The 19,956-nt window shown below is 48.1% G+C and overlaps 1 protein-coding gene across 1 annotated transcript in view; it reads left to right on the top strand.

Moving 5' to 3' along the window:
* Window positions 1–1,777: 1,777 nt before the first annotated feature.
* The window catches only part of B4GALNT3 (beta-1,4-N-acetyl-galactosaminyltransferase 3), a 61,152-nt gene continuing 42,973 nt past the window's right edge, over window positions 1,778–19,956 (top strand). Inside the window, exon 1 of the mRNA XM_053977406.1 lies at window positions 1,778–1,922. Coding sequence (XP_053833381.1) covers window positions 1,778–1,922 — 145 coding nt within the window. The remainder of the gene's footprint in view (window positions 1,923–19,956) is intronic.

Genomic DNA, 19,956 nt, shown 5'->3' with positions numbered 1-19,956 from the left:
TCATGCTGGATAAACCTCAAACTAACACACCACCAAAAAACTCTAACAGTGTCGTGCCCTCATGAGAGTCCTGCCTTGTAATAATTAAACTGCACACAGTTTCCCATTTTTAGTTGTGTGCATACTGGTGGTGTCTGGCTATTGGCAGCTCTTTCTGTTTACACTGGAGGAATTATCCCCCATTATTCAAGCTCGGATGATGGATGTGCATCTGTGGCCTCAGATGGGGTAGGAAGGAGGAACATAAGCATTGCATCCTCCAAAGCTGCATCGTGGACCTTGTCCCAGGGAGGCTGGGGAAGTCCAAGGACAGAGCCACTCCCCAGGCTCCCCCACCATGGGTTTGTTTCCAGCTTGAGGAACGTGTCCTTTCAGCTTTGCCATGGGGTACAAACCCTCTGGACATGCTTTCCCTGAGCAAGAGAAACCTCTCCAGCACAGAGCTGAGTGGAGATGGCTCTGAAACCTTTGTGAGACGTTCATATAAAGGAGACCTCTTGTCCCGTGCTCCATCCCAGCTGTGTGACAGGTAATAGCAATGTTTCTTGGTGCTGCCTGGATGCTGGGAATGTGCTGCTCAGCATTTGATGCCCAGGACTACGGATGCTGCTCCACCTCCCCAACCAATGCCAGCAGTCTGCCAGTGTCAGCCTGTCCCTGCTGGGACTCACACCACTGTTCTGTGTCCCTCAATGTAATTTAAAAGGCTTTTGGCACATTTTTAAAGCTAAAGAACAGCAAGCATCCTTTTGCACAGCCTCACACTTAAGAAGGCTACTTCTAAATAGGGATCTCAAGAAAAAAAAAAAAAAAAAGAGTACCATCATTTCATTAATTTTAAAAACCAACTTCAGCCTGAGGGTTTCTGTTCATGGTCCCACACAGCACAGGAACTGCATCTGTGCAGGAGTAGAGCTGTGAAGGAAAACAGTTGCCACCAGTGACCCAACACCCACATCACAACATTCCCTTTTTGGAAAGGGGTAGCTCTGGACTAGCTCCCCAGTTGGATACATGATATACATCCCAGATGTTATCTCCCATTTTCCTTCACCGAGGAGGAATGCAGTTTACAGCCTCCGAGACAGCTTGGTGATGTGAATGAAACCAACAGCATGGCAAGGACTCTGACGAGTCACTTCAAAAGTGTGCTTGAGACATATAATGAAGCAGCAATTTCACCCAGGGAAGGTCCTGGTCTTTCTGTAAGCCTCTGACAATCTCTCGCTGAGGGGTCTGACGATGTAACATCGCATCTGCTTAGATGCTTCAGAAAGCAGGCTTGGAGGCTTCACCAGCCCTCTTCCTCCTCACCGAGCAAGGCACTTCCAAGTACATACACCTGTTGCACCAGGTGAAAGACACGTTAAAATGGACTCAGCTGTGTGTAGTAACAGCGTGAATTTGAATCGTCCCCTCTCGTTCTACTTCCCTCCCTGCGGAGGAGTTACCATCCCGATCCTCACCGGCGGGATGCACCGAGGCGGAGAGCGGCTGCGAGAGGGGGGGTGTTTGGAGCTTCCTCCGCCGCTGAGGCGGCTTTCTGCCGCCAGGGCGGGAGCGGAGCCCTCCGGCAGCGCTGCCCCGGGGGCTGGCCCCGCGGGGCGGAGGCAGGTGCGGGGGGCGGCGGCAGCGCGGGGCCGGAGCTGCCCGCGGGGGCGGGCGCTGCGCGCACCTGGGCCCGCCCCGCGCCGCGGAGGCTGCGAGCGGCGGCGGGGTCGTGCGGGCGGAGCGGCATGGCCCGGGGCGGCGGGGGCCCGGCGCCCTGAGCGGCGCCATGCGGGGCCGGCTGCTGGCGCGGCTGCGGCGCCGGAGGCAGCTGCGGCTGCTGCTGGCCCTGGGCGCGCTGGCCCTTGGGCTCTGGGCCGCCTACCTGGAGCTGGTGGCGGCGGCGGCCAGCGGCGGGGCTGCCCCGGAGCGCAGTGAGTGATCCGCGGGAGGGCAGGGCAGGGAGCGGGGGGTCCCGTCCTTCGCAGCCCGGGCGCCCCGCGGTCCTCGGGAGCCCGTGCCGTGCCCCCCCTTTCCAGGCCGGCGGGGAACGCGGGTGAGCGCAGCCGCTGGGGTCGGAGCGGGGCTTTGGTCCCCGGCCGCTCTGGGGCTTCCCTTTCCTGCTTTTGGCCTGCCTTTTGGCTCTCACCCCCTCTCTGTCGGGAGACCTACCCAAATCTGACCGTGCTGGAGCTATAGAGCTCGGAGCCACGGCTTTGAGATGCCTCTTGTTCTTGGTGCGAACCTGTGAGGTAGCAAAGATGCTTTGAATGCGGCTTTGATGCGAGGAGCGGTGTCTGCAGGGCAGGAGGGAATGCACAGCCTGGAGAGGCGCGCTGCCCGCCCGCTAACGGGCTCGCTTCGTGCAAACTTTCGGGAGTACGGCGGGGCTAAGGCAAAGCGCGAAGAGCCGCGCTTTTCTTTCGGAAGTAGAGGAAAATGCTGTCAGCGTCGTGTGGCTTTTTACGCTTCTCTTTTTTTTGAATCACAGAAAAGTTTCAAATGGCTCACGGTTTTGTAAAAGCCTGTGATGTTGCTGCTGTTTTTTAAATGATACAAGTACTTGGTACTAATCTAATTTGAATGTTCAACTACATGTTAATGTTTAAGTATTGATACTTTCCAGTATATTGGTCCTTTCATTACATCTTATAAACCTCCTAAGTTTTTACTCCCACGAGTCAGGCTTGGTTTCAGTCTTAAAGCTTTGGACTGTGGCTGTGCAAGGAGCACCATGAATGTCTACTCCCACAAAGTCCATTACAGGACTTCAACTTGTATATTTGTTCTGCATTATACATGATATTAAGGCTAAAACGACACATTTATTGTTCCAGCAGTGTAACAGGTCTGATTTCTTTGGCTAGGATAAATCCTCTAGTAATAATCCTCTTTTTATGCTTGGTGGAATGAGAAGATGAATTGCCCTGTGAGTCTACTTTGCATTACATCTTTCATGCAATCTCACCACACCTTTTACTGTACATCACTTTGGCAAAACCCCACCAAAAATGGTTAGAGAACATTTGTACAGGTGGGCAGAGGGCTTGTGTAGAAGCAAAGGAGAAGACAACTGAGAAGTATTTAAAATAGTGGCTAGGAGGAGAGAGGGGCGCTGAGTCAGGTGTTTGGAGTTGGCCCTTTCACTGCCAGCAATGCAAAGGGAGAAGGAGGAGGTGGGAGAAATGGGCTGAGAGCAAGGGGACAGCAGAGATGTGCAGGAGAAAACAACTTTCTCAGTGAATTGGGTTTTTCCTCTTTGCTTTATGACAGGGTTATTTTTACATCTCTGCTATAAAAGTCATTCTGTTTTAAGACTGAAACTGGAAACAGTGAGATGACTGCAGTTACTACCAACTAAAACAGAACATGAACAAAATAATTGCATTATATCAAAGTTCAATTATATAAAATTCCAGGTTCTCTCAAATCCACCAGAGACGTTGCTGCTCATTGCAAACAGAAGGTATTTAAATGCTCCTGGAAAGGGTGGGAGGGTAAAATCCTCTGGCAGGCAGCTCCTCATGGCTCAGCATCACAGGGGGCTGTGGTCACATTGGCACTTGGTGTTATGTTTTCTTGGCCTTGTAGCCAGAATCCTGAAACCTGCTAACAGGAGGAAGGTTGATCTGTGACCTTCCCCACCCTTCCTCTTGCCCTACTGCCTCTAAAAGCCTGTTTTGTTTTAAGAGAAATCAGAAATCTGAGCAGAAGACAAATACTATTTGTTTTCTTTTGGCTGTTAAAACGAAGTAATATTTTCTTCTCTGGGGAGAGGGATGGCTGTGTTTGTGACTCCATGTGGTGATTCTTTCCAGGATCCTGGGAAGCTAAGGGGGGGGAGTGCCTCTGCAAGCAATTGATGGTTTTTGCCTTGTTTCTGCATTGTTTCCTGTTGCATGTCCCAGGTGGGAAGCCTATCGTAAGTCACTCCTGGGACCAACCAAGAGCTGCCACCCCAACTTAGCTGATGCAAGAGCCTTCCCAGTTATTAATGATAAAATACAAAAGCTCTTTATTGGGCAATTTTTCTAGACACAAGGCTCCTCCATTGGGGTCAGAAAGACGGAAAGCTGTTGGGCTTGAAAGATCTACAGGAGATCACTGTTTCCATCTCCTGTGCCTGTAATGGAGTTTCTTCTTGCCTCCTTAAAAGGCATTATAGTACAGCCTGTGTATGGAAGGCAAAGTTTGTTTTTCTCTTTCCAGAGAAGTGAGTCTTCCTCTTGCAAAGCTGGAAGGACTCAGAGAAAATATTACTCGTCCTCTCAGCCCTGCATGAGGTGGAGCACAAGCCCCTCTGATGCCTCTGCACCATCCCTGCTCTCAAGTCTTTGCCTTGGAGCAAGTCTTCAGGCATGGTGGATCCTCCAGAGCTTTATGCTCTCTCTTCCTCTTACCCCCCAGATCAGTGTGTGGTGGAGAGAGCAGATGTCAGATGCCCAGGGGTGGGTGTTTGAGTAAGTGATGCTTAAAAACTGGGGCTCTGACTGTCCTCTCTTGAGGTATTTGCAGCTCTGCTGTGCAACAAAGTCAAGCATTTAAAATAATTTGGATAAAAGTGAATGAGGAGTTTAGGAGAATATCCTGTTGGCATTCATGATGCTTCATCACCATGTACTGGGGGAGTCTCTGGCACGAGGTAAACTTTGCTGTAATGTTAAAGTCAAAGGTTGTGAGGGATCAGCCTGAGGGGCAGAACTCACGTCTGGTGTACACCATGGCTTGGGATTTTTGTGTGCCAAAGTTGATCTGGAAAGTTGAGTTTTCGGGGAGGTTGGGATGGGCTGGACAGGCACAGAGGATAGTATGGGCTCTTGTGAGTGATGGCTTTCCTTTGAAGGTGATGCTGAAATGAGTAGTTGGTCAGGTAAAGGAAAAGAACTTGTTTTTTTTTTCCTTGTGATGTGAGTGTTTTAAGGTGATATTCTTATTCTTTCCAGGGAGCCTTGTTGGCAGGACTGCTTGCTCATGGGTAGGAGGGTGTTTCTGTTGTTGTGGGGTTTGCCTTCTGGTTCTCTTTTTTTTTTTTTTTTTTTTTTTTTAATTGAGCATGTTTGGCTGGTTTTCTGCTCCATAGGTGTTTATAGGAATCTTAAACATGTTTACAGCTGAGTGAAGAGAAACAAGCAGGCTGCTGTGAGCTGAAGATGGGCACACTCTCCTCACGTGGAATGTGGCCTGTTGTCATCCAAAACAAGTTGTAACAGGCAGGACACTGCCTCCCTGCCAGGAAACCCAGAGAGCTGGAGACAGTCTATTGACTCCTGTTGCTGACAGGCACTAACCTCTCTGGAGTGGGCTCTCCACTAGAAAGGTTTTCCTCATCTTTATGAGGTGCTACACAGCACGCTTTGCTCCTGCTGGAGATGGGGAAACTTTATTACTTAAAGGGTGAATGAGGTGTTGGGGAGGGAGAAAACACAGAGGTCTGGAGAGCAAGTCCTGCATCCTGCCTTTACTGCTGTAATGCAGGGCAGGGAGAGTTCTTTCCTCAGGGAAAACCCTCATCCCAAAACACTGCCACTTCCCAGAGCTGCTGCAGTGCTGTTTGGATGGAAGAAGTGGTGGGTCTGAGAACTCCTCCTGCTCCCTCTGTTTTTTCTCTTCTGTGCCCAGCAGTGCCTCATCTTGCCCACCTGTGCAGAAAAGTCAGACTGAGGGAGCGAGGCTGGTGTCAGTGGGCTGTGTTTGCAGGCAGGATGTGCAATGATCCCCCTTTGCTCTAAAATCTTGTGTCAGCCTAGTGAAAACACAGCTCCATCCCTGAAGAAAATGGGAGGTGAGGTTGTTCCCAGCCAGTGCTGTGCAGAATCTGTTTTTTTCTGCTGCAAAGACCATGGCATTTCAGGAGCCCATAAATCATTTGCGCTGATTTCTTTTATTGCAGGCGTGTGTGTCGCACTGAGTGAGGCACGGGGAAGGTGTTCAGGATCAGGTTAGAATCCTGGGAGGTGCAGCTTGTAGGAACAAGGAGTTGGGGACCCCTTTCTTAACTTGCCCTTCCCAACTGCTTTGACCTACCCCTGTTCCTCCACATTTGATTGTTGTGAGTAAATAACACTGGGAGTGTGTTATCTTCCCATCTTGGGTTGTGTTAGTGGTTTGTGTCTCGCTTAGGTTTTCAGACTGCTGCTTTTCTAACTCAGGAGTGCACATTCCCACTCTCTGAAGTGGAAAATGGAGGGGTTCAGAAGAAATGTATAAATAAAAAATTCCTTATGGCAAGACTTCTAACTCCCCACTATGTATGTACATCTTCAGTATCCCTTTGCTTTCCCAGAGCACTGGCTTCTCCTACCTGCACCGTGTGAGCGCTAACCTTCAAGCACCCAGGCCACTAAACAGCAGTGCAAGTTGCCCGAGTGGTAGTGATGTGAATGTGTTTGTATGAGAAAAGTGTCTGCCAGAAAGGTGAAGTTGGACATTTAATGTAATGTATCAACTTCCTCCTCTCGCCTCCGTGCACAGATACCTGGAGGAGCACACCTACATCTGCAGGTCCATTCACGTGCTCGTGGCTGGCTCTTGCAATCCCTCACACGCAAGCTTACTTGCCTGGGCATGCATGGTATCGTTCTCTTGCAGAGCTAATTGCCCCCAAGGTTCCTTAGTGCACATGGGGAGAAAATGGGGCCCTGTGGTCTCCAGTGGTGTCTGAAGTATGTATTTCCTCTCTGTGCAAGCTGTTAATCCAGGCATCCCCCTCAAAGCACCCCCTCCTGAAGGGAGTGTCTGTACCGTGAAGCCTGCATGTGGTGCTTCTGTGCTTAGAAGGATGCTTTGCTCACAGGGGTCTGTGCCAGGCAGCACCATTCCCAAAGCATTTTGTGGGCCTGTCGCCGTGGGGGGAGGGATGTGCCCTGCAGGGTGACCAGAGGTGCTGGGGTGTCCTGCTCTGGGGTGTGTAAGGGGAGCCAGCATCCCCAGGCCCACGGTCACAGCACAGACTGCTCTCACAGGCTCCAGGGGAGAGCCCAGGGTTACAGGGAGCAACGTGGATCACCCTGCAGCTTGGTTGTGAGGTTCACTGGCACAGCAGGTGGGGAAGCCCAGGTCTCACGAAGCTCTGCCATGCTTGCCCTGGGCCAGTGCATCCCTGCACTGCTGCTGGGGTATGTGCTGCAGGTGCTTTTTCACCACTTGACTTCAAGTCAGGTGGATGTTTGTTTTCTTGGAACTTGGCCTGCAGTTTGTCTGGCCTCAGCAGATCCCCAAAAAATTTGCCAAGATTACATACCACCTTTATAAATAAACTCTTGTGTCATCTCTTCATGTACTCATGTTAACTATGACAGATTTATGGAACAGTATGTATTCCTGCACACACCTTCCTGTTGTGAGTTGGACTGAATAACTTGGATCTCAGAGAGGTGCTCTCCTGTGCATCTCCCCCACACCACAGGGGGAGGGCAGAGGAATGATGGCAGAGGAGCAGTACTGTCTTCTGGAGATGTTTCTGTGTGCTGCAGTAACAGAGAGGCTCTGCCTTCTCTCACCTGCAAGTTGAGGCAGATGTGAGGGAAGATGGACATCATCTTTCATCTGGTGGTTTGAAATTACTGACATCTGCAGGATGGAAAAAGGCAGGCTGCTCTCCTGAGAACAGAGACTGCCCTGTAGGTTCTGGCAGTTGGGAATGGAGTAATTATGGGGTTCTTCCTCCTAGCCTCAGGAATTTATATATTTTGTCGAGTTTCCCTTTCCTATTTGTTCTTGCTTGCACTGATGTTGCCTTGCTCTTACAGTCACTTCCCAATTCCATTGCTCTCTTTAGACTTGCAGTAATAGCTGAGAAGAACTTTCCAGAAAAGGAAATACGCTGGCTGATTTACAGATGGTGTGAGATTTCAGAAAGACCCATGTGCCTTGGGTGGAAACAGTTGTGAATCTGGGCCTTGGATACTCACCCTTCTCATGATGTTAGAAATTCCTAGCCTGTATGTGTCACGAGCCAAGCCAGAGTACACTGGGATCTTGACCAGAGCTGCTCTGTATTTCTCTTTTCCTGAGAAGACTTTCCCATGCCAAAGTGCAAAGGCCTTTGATGTTCCTGGTCTGGAGAGAGTTCCTGATGCTTTGATGATCTGGGATTGTGCTGCCATTAAGTTCTCCTAAGACATCACAGGAAAATAGTTTTTGTTGCCATAATAAATAATTTAAATCAACTACACAGAATAATAATATTCAAATTGTCAGCCTTTAAGATGTTGAATCATTTTAGACAACCCAAAGATTTTGGGTGGACTTGAGTCCTCTTGAAGCATTAGTGCCCCTCAAAAGATCACTAATTCTGATTTTATAATCTCTTAAGGCTTAGTTATTTCAGCATTCTCTGACTATTTCCCATTTGAGTTGTCCTGGTGCTTTTTTGAGGGGGAAAAGAGATCAATGTGAGTTTTTTTTTTCCCAACTTCTAAAAGAAGGGGATTAAGGTGTCACAGATTACTTTACAGTGTAGGTCTGATACCCTTACATGGCAAAATTGTCACGTCTGGGGCTATTTTTCCTTTTCTGTGTCACTGTTTTCCAGCAGAGATACAAATGGTAAGTCCCAGGCCTTTGCATCACCCATGGGGCTTTCTTTTCTTACTCCAGTGACCTCGATGTTAATTCCTGACAGTTCAAATATTCTTTGTTTGTTTGTTTTTTATCAGTTGGAAATTGACAGCCAGTGCTAGTCAGTAATGTAAAAACACTGAATACAGATCAAAGGCTTGACTACAACAGGCACGTGTTATCTTTTTGACTTTCTTTTCCTCATGTGTTCTGAATTGTGAGCATGAGGAACTAGTAGTCTTACATGGCAGCCTGTGTTTCACTGAAATATGTAAATTCACACTCACTAAACAGTAGTTCCTTGTCACATACTGTTGTATTCCATTCACCAGTAAAAATATTTTATCTGTGTTATCACCGGCGATGGCCACAGACTTGCCTAGTAGAGCTCTCTTGGAGTGGGGAAAATCTGCATTTATGTGTATTTTTTCCTGCCATTCTAAAGAAATCTTTTTACCTTCCTTGAAGAGGTTATTTATTTATTTCCATGTCATTAGCGTGGGCTTGGCCCATATATTTGGTGTTGGCAACTCCGACAGCTTTCTCAGTGCTGCCACTCATTTGAGCCTAGTTAAGATGTCTGCAGCCCTTCTTGTAAATACTTCACTTCCTAAATTAGTTTTATTTATATTTCGTAATGCAATTTTCTGTAAAATTGCAGTAGTCATGTCTGGGTGCTATTAACCCCATCTGAGCTGCAGAACAAAATTTATAATAGGCTTAGAATATCATGTCCAGACCACGCTGTACTAATAGCCTCCATTACCTGCTGAAGCAGCTCACTCTGCAGTAGCTGCCACAGTCCGTGTTTTGTTGTAAGCAGGCCAGTTGGGAGTGGTTTGTTTGTTTTCCATCAAAAATGCAAAATAAACAATCTGCCAAAACCAAGTTTTTTCCATCGAACCTGACTGAACTATAATTTGCAGAGGTGCACCTTGGTAATAACTGTCTGCTTTACATAAGGAGTAAACAGCAATTGCAAAATGAGGCTTCTCCCGTGTCTTGAAAACATCAATGCGTGCTTGGATCAGAGTAAATTCTGTGACCAACAGTTATGCCCCATAGTCTGTACCCTCACACCAATGGGAGGGAGCAGTTAGTTGCATCTGCTTGGAAATTCAAAGTAACACCCAAGCCAAGGGGTTAAGAACGAAGGCGTTAAGTTCTTTCGCAGCTCATGTGTTGCTGCTTTTTCCTATTAGGGGAACAACAACAACGAGGCAGTGAGAAGTTTTGTCTTTAAATCTAGAGTAGAGCAAGGGTGAACCTTGAAGCTGAAGGAGATGCAGCCACTTCCAGGGCCTGTGGACCCCCCTCTGTGGGATTCCTGTTGTGCCAGCACAGTGGCCAGGGGGAGGCTGAGCCTCATCTCCTGTGCCTGGGGGCACCACTGCTCAGCATGGAGAGCTGAACATTTGCAGGGAACTGGATCAGTGGGAGGGTCACAAAGGACCACATTCCCCCTCCAGGCTCCCCAGAATATTGTAGGCACCATCTCATCCAGGGAATCCCGGGCGTGGGCGGAGGAGGAGGCTGGAGCCTAAAGCACCCAAGGGGACATGGTGGGCAGCCCAGGAGGCAGCAGAATGGTGTGATCCCCAGGAAAGGGGCCCTTCACCCCTGCCAGCCTCTTCTGTCTCTCACAGTAGATCATCTTTCATGCCACAGGTATCCCAACTCCCTGAACAGCCATCCTTGGCCATATAATTGCCTCATGCTGTGAGCCACCTCGCTGCCTTCTGCTCTGAGCCCTGTACCCACAGGGACTGTGGCTGCTGACCCAAAAATCCCTCAGGTTCCAAGGCTGTTCAGAACAGAGGTGTCCCACAGCAGCAAGGCAAGTGGTCGCCCACTTTTTTTGTGGGAAGGCAGGTAGGGACACAAAGGAAGATGAGAGATGCCGTCAGCCACATGGTAGCAATGTAAATATCTGCACGGGTCTAAATTCGTATGGGTTCTAGAAAGATTTTCAGCGCTAAACACAGCCTGAATGGTGGTTTGTGGAAAAAGGTTTTGCCAAGGTGACGCTTGGTTTGTCTCCATGTGCTGGCTGGACCACCAGCTGTAAGCACCTCAAGCCCCAGAAGTGGTTTGGTGTGGACCATCATTCTCCTCTCCCCTCTTGGGCAGGGGCAAAACCCTCTTTATACAGGTGTTTAATTAATCAGAACCTAAGTAGTCCTGGGTTTGTGGGATGAGGAGCATAGCAGAGCTTGTTTCATCACCTTTTTTCTGCCCATGTGCCTTGGCTGCTGTGTCTTTGTCACCAATTCCTAGGGCCATTCCTGATCCTGCTCTTTTTTAGCTGCTTCCTCAGTCAGGAAGAACTTTGTAAGTTGCATGAGTTGAAGGACAGTTGTACTGCTCCGTGTTGTGCTATGTTGGGAGCTTATTTATACTTGAAAAGATCTAATTCTGTCTCTGCTGTTTTGGTTACTTCTTCTTCAGGGAATTGCACACGCTTTGTGAGACCAGGGTTTGACAGAATTTAACCTCGGTAATGGGTGTTTTCCTTTTCCATGGAATTATTGGCTGTAGCTGATGATCTGTGTCTATTTGTGCATGTTGCTCACCTGCTCCGGTAGTGGAGCTAAGATTGTCAGCATTGAGCCTGCATTTAATTTGCTTTTTCTGCCAGTGCCTTTCATCCACTGGCAGTTTCTCTGTTGCTGGCATGGTGCTGCTCACCTGCACCTAGCCTGCAGCTAATAAATGCCTCCAACTTTCTTGTTCCTTTCCCCTCTCTCTGAGCCCTCATCTTCATCCCTGCTGCTACTCTGAAGAAGTGAGGATGTTGCTGGCACAGCTCTGCACTTGTGATTCCTCCGAACGTGCCACTCTTCCTTGCAGGTCTTTCAAGGCTCATCTCGTTGACTGGCACCTCTTGCTGCAGTGGGGAAGAGAGTCCTTGGTGTGTGCTGGTGGGGCAGGGGAAGGTGCACTCCCTCTTTGAACTCCTGCTGTACCCTGCCTCAGTCTGGCTAGTATTATTTCAGTTTGTCTGAACTGTCTGATCACTGTCTGCATTCCATCAGCCCCAGCCATGTGGCCGATTTCCTTTGCTTTGCAAATGGTAATTGCTTTGCCAATTAACTCTGGGTCTTCCAGTACTCTTGAGTGTTTTTTTCCCAAAACTCCATGCTTCCCAAAAGGTATGACTAGTTGGGGTTTTTTTCCTGGTTTTTTTTCTTTTTTTTTTTGGTTGGTTGGGGGTTTTTTTTGTTTGTTTATTCTTTGTAAAATTTGTTTTCACCTTTTTCTTATAACTCTTTGTTTGAATTTGATACACAACATAGGGAGATCAAGGAGGGAAAGAAGCATTTTAGTAAGTTTGGCAGCTCATGCAGAAGTAGAGGGAGAAAGAAAACTGGAAGGTAAAATCAGCAGAAGAGGAAGCATTTGAAAGTACAGATGACAGGAATTATTTAACAAAAGTAAGGACTGGCCAAAAATGGGACATAGTAAGATGAGTGTCAGAGCGGAGTGATCAGAAAATGCCAATTGCCCCTAAAATATTGTAATGTGTAAGGAACTGAAGGCTAGATTAGAAGGAAATACTTGGGATTTCAGTGGAGCAGAGAGGCTGGAGCAGAGATCAAAAAGAGAGATGTAGAAAGAAGAGGGCACAGAATAAACCACTGTTTTAGGTTTAAAAGAGGTGGAGGAAAATACAGGGATAAAAGTTATAGAAGCTTGTAGGAATCATAAGCAGCTCTATCAGGATGGTTAAGAATGTATTTGGTATCATAAGGGTGTTTGGTGCCTTGAAAATCAGTAGCATGATGGCTTTTTACTGTGGTTAGAGTCTGATGAGACACCCGTGTAGGGCATTGTGCTCAGTGCTGCAGATGCTGCTCTTGATTGGCAGAGTGTGGTTACCTGGTTTGTCCTGGGTGTCAAACAAATGCTCAGCACTTTGTCAATTTTTTTCTGCAGAAAAAGATTTACTAATATAGTCAGGATTTTTTTTTTTATGTATCACTCCTTATTTACAGAGGATGTAAAGTCCCATTTCTCAACATACAGTGAAAATTGAATAAAAGATGCTTGTTTTGCACATAGTCCTATGGTTCATGGTCAGGTAGCGTTTAATCCAGAAACTCTCTGAATTTTTGGAGGTTCATGCGACCTCTGCTCCTTTTCCTAATTCTCAGGGCCCCCTTCCTGTCTTGCCATGCCTTTTGAGGTTTTCCTTTTACACAGAGAAATAGGTGTTGTTTGCTGGAACCAGTGCAAGTTTGCATCCAGACAGGGGGAAATCCTCCCAGCTCATCTCCCACCCCAAGCACTGATTCGCACGGCAGGGACTGCAGCGTTGCAGACTCGGCAGGGAAGGCATCCCATCCCTGGGTAAGGATTTGTGGTAGGCAGCATGCTGGAGAAGGGACCACTGTGGGAAGGAGCCAGGCCAGGCTCTCCTATGAGCAGTGTTTGCAAGGTGATGCTTGTTCAGCATGGCACGCTGGCATCCAAGGTGCACCACCCCCAGGACTGTCCAAAAGCGTGTAAAACTCGTGGGATCCTGCTGCAGGTTTGCAGCCTCAGTTACCCCTCCGAGAGTGCTGCTGAGATTCCCTGGGAGCTGCAGTTTGTCCTTGCTCCATCTCTCAGCGATGGGGAGGGATTTGCTTCGGCCCCTGCCCGCCTGTGTGTTTAGCTGGCAGCGTGTGGTCGAGTTGCAGCCCTCACCTCAGTGCTGCCCAGCTTTCCACAGCGGCTGAGCTGCTGCTGCCTGGGTGGAGAGCCAGAGGCTAAAATTAGCAGGGAGCTCTTCTCTTGCCAAATGCTGTGTCTGACCCAGCTGGGCCTGGCGGGGTAGAGAGGAAAACGCTCTTAAATCTCTCCACACAGAGCACCCTGCGTGCCTGCTGCCTTCTGAGAGGGTTCCCTGCGAGGGGTGGGGATGCCTTGTGCTGGGCGTGCTTGGGAGGATGCTGAAGCAGTTGGGAGAACAGGGTATTGCCAGGATGTGGTAGGAAATCTTGATTCTCAGAACTCTGTTTCCTTCTTGTTCTCCTTTTGAATATCATATAAACAGCTGGGGAGGCCAGCTCTTGGTCCTGGACACTTTCAGAGCTTCAGGCGTAGCCTCGCTTGTGGAAAGGTTTTCTGGCAAATGAGGGGTTTGGCTGCCCTAAGTGGTTCTGGCACCACTGCCACCGTGCCAGAACAAACTGCTAGAGATTTCACTGTCCCCAGAAGCTGCCCACCCTAAATGAGAGCTTGTTTGTTCTGTATTACAGGGTGGCCTGCAGGAGGGGCCGTGGCCCGGTGGTTACAGCACATATTTGGGTGAGCAGGGACATAGGCCAGCCTTGTCTCTGCTGCTGAACAGCCGAGGCTTTGGAACAAGCTGCTTCGACCTCCTGTGCCTCAATTAGGCTCTATGTCAAAGGTGTCAGTGACAATTATTATTTATTCTTTTAAAATACTTAATGATTGAAAAAGCACTCACTGGGCTCCAAATGCATTCACTGCAAGGGGAGAGCCTGTTGTTTCATTATTCTGCGTGGCCCAGCATGCCCTGCTGGAGCAGCCCTGCTGGTTTGGTTTCCCCAGGCATGCTGCCACCCTGCCTTTTGTGAACCAACTCTGCTATTGTGTGTAAAGCAGGGGCAGGAACTTGTCTGGGCCCCCAGAATACAGATCTCACCTCTGACCTTTCCCATTCATTGCACTTGCCTGAACTGCACAGCCCAGGACAAAAAAATGGGTGGAAGAATGCAGCTGAGGTGAGGACTTGGTCTTTAAACCCTACTCCTTTTTCCAAGGCCCTTGCAGACAGCTCTCTGTCTGCAGTATGTGCAAGGGCAGCACAATGGCAAAGTGTGACCATTGCAGGGAGAGCTACCAAGGGGGACAGCTCTGGAGGAGGCAGTCTGAGGGACACCATGGGTGTGGTTGGAGCAAAATGAGCACCTCTTGACAGCCTAAAAAAGGTCAGAGTAAATGTTAACATGGTTTGCATTTCTTTCTCAATAATCCCAATTTTAGAAATTATTATTTCAGGTAGATGTGATAGTACTGTCTGGATCTATAGCTTTGTAAAGAAAGAACTGTAATTTTATTCTCTGCAGGTGTGTGCATGCTACTGTCTCAAGTAACCACTGTACATTTGTAGGCACATCACAGTATCTCAAGTTCTAAAGGGATGTTCGACATGTAGAGGGTCTCTGTGTGATCTAAGCACTACAAAATCAGCCCAGAAACTAGCAGTTGAAGCTCCCAAGAAAACAAAGGCCTAACCTGATTTTGCATTGTGTGCCAATGATGCAAAGTGATAGCACCTTTTACGTGTCCTGTGCTCCAAAGGCACCTGTGCTCCTTCTGTTTGCTGAGCACATCTAATCAAACCTGTTTGTTCCAGGTTAAGAACTATTATTTCCCAACAGAAGAACTGCATCACCTGTACTTCACTTTGTGTTGCTGCAGGTGGCCAGGGAATTTGATGCTGAGTTCCACTGCTAGGGTAATTTTACATGCACTTCATTACCCAAGGTGGCCTGTGTGGAGGCTGATCTGTAATGAACATCCAGTTGCAGCTCCTCCCTTCCTGCTCTGAACCAGAGGAGGCCACAGTGTGAAGTGGAGATGAGGTGAGGTTTTTGGCAGCTAAGCGGTGTGCTGCTGCTCTTAAACAGCATGCTGACAGTGCTGGGTGAATTGTTTTATAGACCAGAGGGACATCTTCAACACCAGCTTTACTATTCTGCATAAAAGCCTTGCAGGCTGCAGTGGTTTCCTTTGTGTGGAGCCGGGGTGTGGGAGGCTTCATTACACTCTGCCCTGATGTTTTAACATTACAGATAATGTTGAGATACAGCCTGGGATTCATGGGATCAGTCTTAGATGCAGTCTTAAAACATTGTGAGTGATACAAGGCTGTCTTCTGCATTTGGTGTCCACCAGAGGAGAGAGTGCTTCAAACACCTCTTCAGTGTTGGTCCTTGTTGATGTAGAGTTTCTCTTGTTGCCTTACCTCGTGCATGGTGGTAGCCAGGGATCCTCTCTGTGTGGGATACTTACACAGTGAAGGCACCACAGGTGAGAGACTTCAGGAAACAGTATTGTTTATTACATGCTGCTGTCTCCCACGTAAAACTGTCCCAAGGAACCACTGTACATTTGTAGGCACATGGCAGGTGTGTGCTGCAATTCCTGTACCAGCTCCCTGCCCAGGGGAAGTCAGCAGCACCTGGATAACCCCAGCCTGTGCGTCAGTGATTGCAGCACTCACTGCTTTATGTTGTTGCACCAGTTTTCCTCTCCTCCCTCCTTCCACACCCAAAGCCCCGCATCGCTCTGCTCCTCCCTGCGAAATGTCTCTCCTCCTGCCAAAAGGCATCCCTTCATCTCTGAGGCTGTCCACCCACCTCATCTCCCAGCTTCGTGTTTCTCCCTGTGCTCTCTGGGTGTTTGCATGTCCTCCCCACACGTTCACTCCTCTTCACACATACCTGTCCACCCCATCATGCAAGTACCTGCTTGTTGCTGACCTCGCCTATTTAGTGCTGTTTCAGTGTTTTCCCCTGAATGTTTTCATGACCATGAAAGCCTTGCTATCTCCTGCCAAACTCCTGGGACTGCACAGCTTGCAGTATGTTACAGTCCTTTTACCTTCTGGGATCCTTTAAGGTGGAGAACAACGTTGATGTATTCGAGAGGTCAGATCCTGAAATAAATAAGACATGACATGGCCATTGCAAGTTTCCTTTCTAGGGTTGCAGCCACGCATTTACATTTCAAATTCTTCCACTATCCTACACCATTTCACCTGGAGGGGTGGCCCTGTGTGTAACAGAAGGGTTACAATGTACAGAGCCCAGGGTTGGCAGTGGCACAGCTGGGAGCCTCTGGATAAGGATCAAGGAGCAAACAAATAATGCAGATGTCATTGTGGGAGGCTACTAGAGACCTCCCAGCCAGGACAATGGCACTGACAAGTTATTCTTCAAGGAGTTAAGGGAACACTTCCAGGTCAACTGCCCTGGTCCTTTTGGGGAACTTCAATTGCCAGAAGTTAACTGGGGGCATCACGCAGGTGGTACAACGTGGGTGCAACCAGAAGATCCAGAAAAACTGGATGACAACTTTATGGAACAGAATCCTAAGGAAGCTGACTCAGAAAGATGCCCTCCTTGATCTGGCAATGCTGGAGGAAGAAACTGTTAAACAAGAAGGATTTGGCTAAACTCTGGTATGAAGAAGAGCTGCAGCTGGGTGCAGCTGTTAGCACAGCCCATCAAGCCAGGAGAAGAGATGCCTGTCTACCTAGCAGGCCTGGTAGGGGAATTTCAGTGCTGGCTACTTTGAATGAGTGACCCCTGGAACAGTTGCAAAGGGACCGAGAGATGGAGAGGCCAGGGATCAGTGGGAAATAGCCAGAGCATGAGCTGGGATTAGGTTTCAGATAAGCATCTGAGGAAACAGCTGCAGTGGTGAGGACTAGGGGGTAATGGAAGGGACTGGGTCTGGGCCAGCTGGCTGGGGACAGTCGGAGGCAGTAGGACAACACCATGCCCCATGGATGAACTACCATGGTCACATCACATGCTGATGTGTGAAGGCAGTACTGGAGTGCCACCAGGGTGTCCATGCAGCAGTGGCATTGGCAGTATTGTGGGCTGAAAGAACACAAAGGTGCAGGGAGCTGCTTGTGGGTCCTGTAAGTCTGTGGGCCAAGCACAGCTCCAGTTTGAGCAGCTGGACCTCCACAGGGATCCTCAGGCACTTGCTAGCACAGGACTGAACCCAGCAGGAGTAATATCCATTGGCTGCATCCAGCTTCATCTGCTCCACAGCAGGACACCCTTTATCCTCCTGTCCTTGGCATTGCTGTCAGATTGGGATGAAATACCTGGGTTTCCCTAGGGATTTGCTTTAGGCAAGCCAATCTCACCTCAAAATATTCCTGTGGGAGGGGAGCAGAGGATGCCACAACAGGGTCCTAACTACAGGAAGCACCCTGCTTGACATGGTTGAACTCGATGGCTTAGGGGCACCTGGGTTTGAAAGCTGGGCCCTGGAGGTCTGGGTTTGCCTGGAAGCTTCTCCCATGGCCATTTACTGGTCAGCCTTTGCAGGAGTGTAAAAGAAGGAAAGAACTTTGCTTCAGGGTTCAAACACTGTTCTCAAAACTCCGCTGCTCAGGGGAGCTACTCCAGATTTACCACAGCATTTCTGAACTCAAAGGCAGGCTATAAGGACCTAATAAAAGTAAGGCTGTATGAGATTTGAGATGGTCAAACCAATACATCCTTCATCTGCATAACTGGATCCCTCTTAGTTACTGGAGTTGTTTGGAAAGGCCACAGTGAAACTGGACACCTTACACCTGAAACTGAAAAATACAAGGAAACCTCTTTCAAATATGGTCACGCAGGCACTGTTCAGGAGGAAAAGTGATCCAGGAGTCGCTCACTGGTCTGTGTGGTAAAAAATAGGCTATGCAACAAAGCTGTTTGCCTTGCTTGCTGCAGCTCATCAAAACATAAATAGAGTGAGGCCATGGGCTGGATCTGAGCCCAAGGAAGGCAGTGGTAGGGCTCCCACTGGGCTGCAGCCAATATGGTCCGGAGCAGCTTTGTTTAAAACTGGAAGAAAACATAAACAGGCATGACTGAGCTCTGGCATTCCCTTGAATGCAGGCACATCTCTGTCTGGAGCAGATCAGCCAGCTCTGTGTGCTTCAGTGCTCAGGGATATCATGAGGTCTCAGAAGGACCATGGGGAAGGAACAGCAGAGGTGGCTGAGGCAGAAGAGCTTTTCTTGTGACAGGATTTACTTGTGTATGATACCTATGTCCAATTTTTTTCCCCGTGAAGAGAGACAACTTCATGCTGGTCCTACAGCAGAATTCAAAGTGGCTTTAGAGGTGAAATCAGTCTCTTGATTTCCCTCAGCATTGTACCATTTAATTGGAGTTACACCACGAACCTGTAAAGCATTGTTTGTAAAATAGTCTATTGTGTATGTGCTGGGTACTCTCAGCATAGTTAATCCAGTGCTGCAGGAGCCAATGATGCAAGTGGTGTGGCTGGTATTTTTTTTTTTAAGGGTTGGATAATTTTATGACTAATAGTAACAGTTGCAACTATGCATGGTAAGAGAAGAGTAATCACAATTTGTGCTGCAGGGCATAAGCTGACTGTTTCTGTAGGTCATGAGGACATTTTTTTTTTTTCTTCTCTGTAAGGTAATACAGCTAAAGGTACTTTTGAAGGTTGTTTTCTTCTGCCTTTCAAACATTAGATGTTGGCTGCTGGTCAAAGGTGGATTATCTGATGGGATGAACAATGGCCTGATCTTCTAATTACTAAATTCCTATGTAAGGCTTTTATTTCCTGCACAGTGAGGTACTCTGCATATGCTGTAATTTTCAGAGAGCCCTTTTTTTGTAAGATGGATTTAAAGCCCCAGCTCTGGTCCCTAATTGAAACCAGCAGCATGCTGTAAGTTTGGACCATGTTTGCCTGCTGAGTAGCCTTAGGCAGCCCTCTGTGGTTTCTGTTCCATGCACAGGAACTGTATCTCTGGCAGAAAGTCTTAGAGCTGAGTGAAAAAATTACAGCAGACAATCTACCATATTTATTTCACTTTGTTTGCTTGTGCAACTTCCAGGAGCAGATCAAAATCTCCTGGCGTGTACTTGATATTGTTTAGCTGTTGTATGGGCACTGCTTTTTCTTTTTTATTTTCTTCCTGATCTGGCTAAGGCTAGCCTTTAGACAATCCAGGCCTGTTGTGAATGCTTGTAGGAAGTGAATTAAAAACTGGCCCTCTCTGAGTAAACCAAAATACAGTTTGAAAATATGTTGGGATTGATTCTTCTAGGGTGGTTCAATCACTCAGAAAACTGGAAGAAGGGTACTTTAATTACTAAGATGAGTGATAAAAAGAATCCTTTTAATGTTGCTGGTTGTGGCAGCTTGGTTTTACTCTGTTCCTTCCACTCCTATAGCTGTACAGCTCTGTACAAACTGTGTACAGCTGTGCACACAAATGAGCAGCTGGGCAGTTCTGACCATTGGGCAATATCCCTGGTGGGTGATGTTTTTGTTTTTAAAGAGCAAAAAATAAGAGAGAAAAATGGAGAACCTGGCTTGGTTCTCCATCTTGCAGTTTGCAGCACCATTGGTTAGAAAACATCCTTTTGATATAAAAGCACAGTGAAGTGGAGCAAGCTGCTAGAAAGAGAGAAAATACAGGATACTGAGATGCTGTCCTGTGTCACATCTTTGATTGTGATTGCATTTTGGCATCTCATGGGTCCTACTTAAAGTCTGCAGATTGAGTTGCTGAACAAATGTGCTCCCTTGTGGCTCCTGCTGTGCTTGTGGTATTGAAGCAGTCAGGATTTCACTAGGGGTTTATTCTTCTGTCTCAGGTTCACAGGTACCACAGCCTCC

The sequence above is a fragment of the Vidua macroura genome, chromosome 5 (assembly GCF_024509145.1).
Source record: "Vidua macroura isolate BioBank_ID:100142 chromosome 5, ASM2450914v1, whole genome shotgun sequence".
In the NCBI taxonomy this organism is placed as follows: Eukaryota; Metazoa; Chordata; class Aves; order Passeriformes; family Viduidae; genus Vidua; species Vidua macroura.
This window is presented reverse-complemented; position numbering and strand designations above follow the sequence as displayed.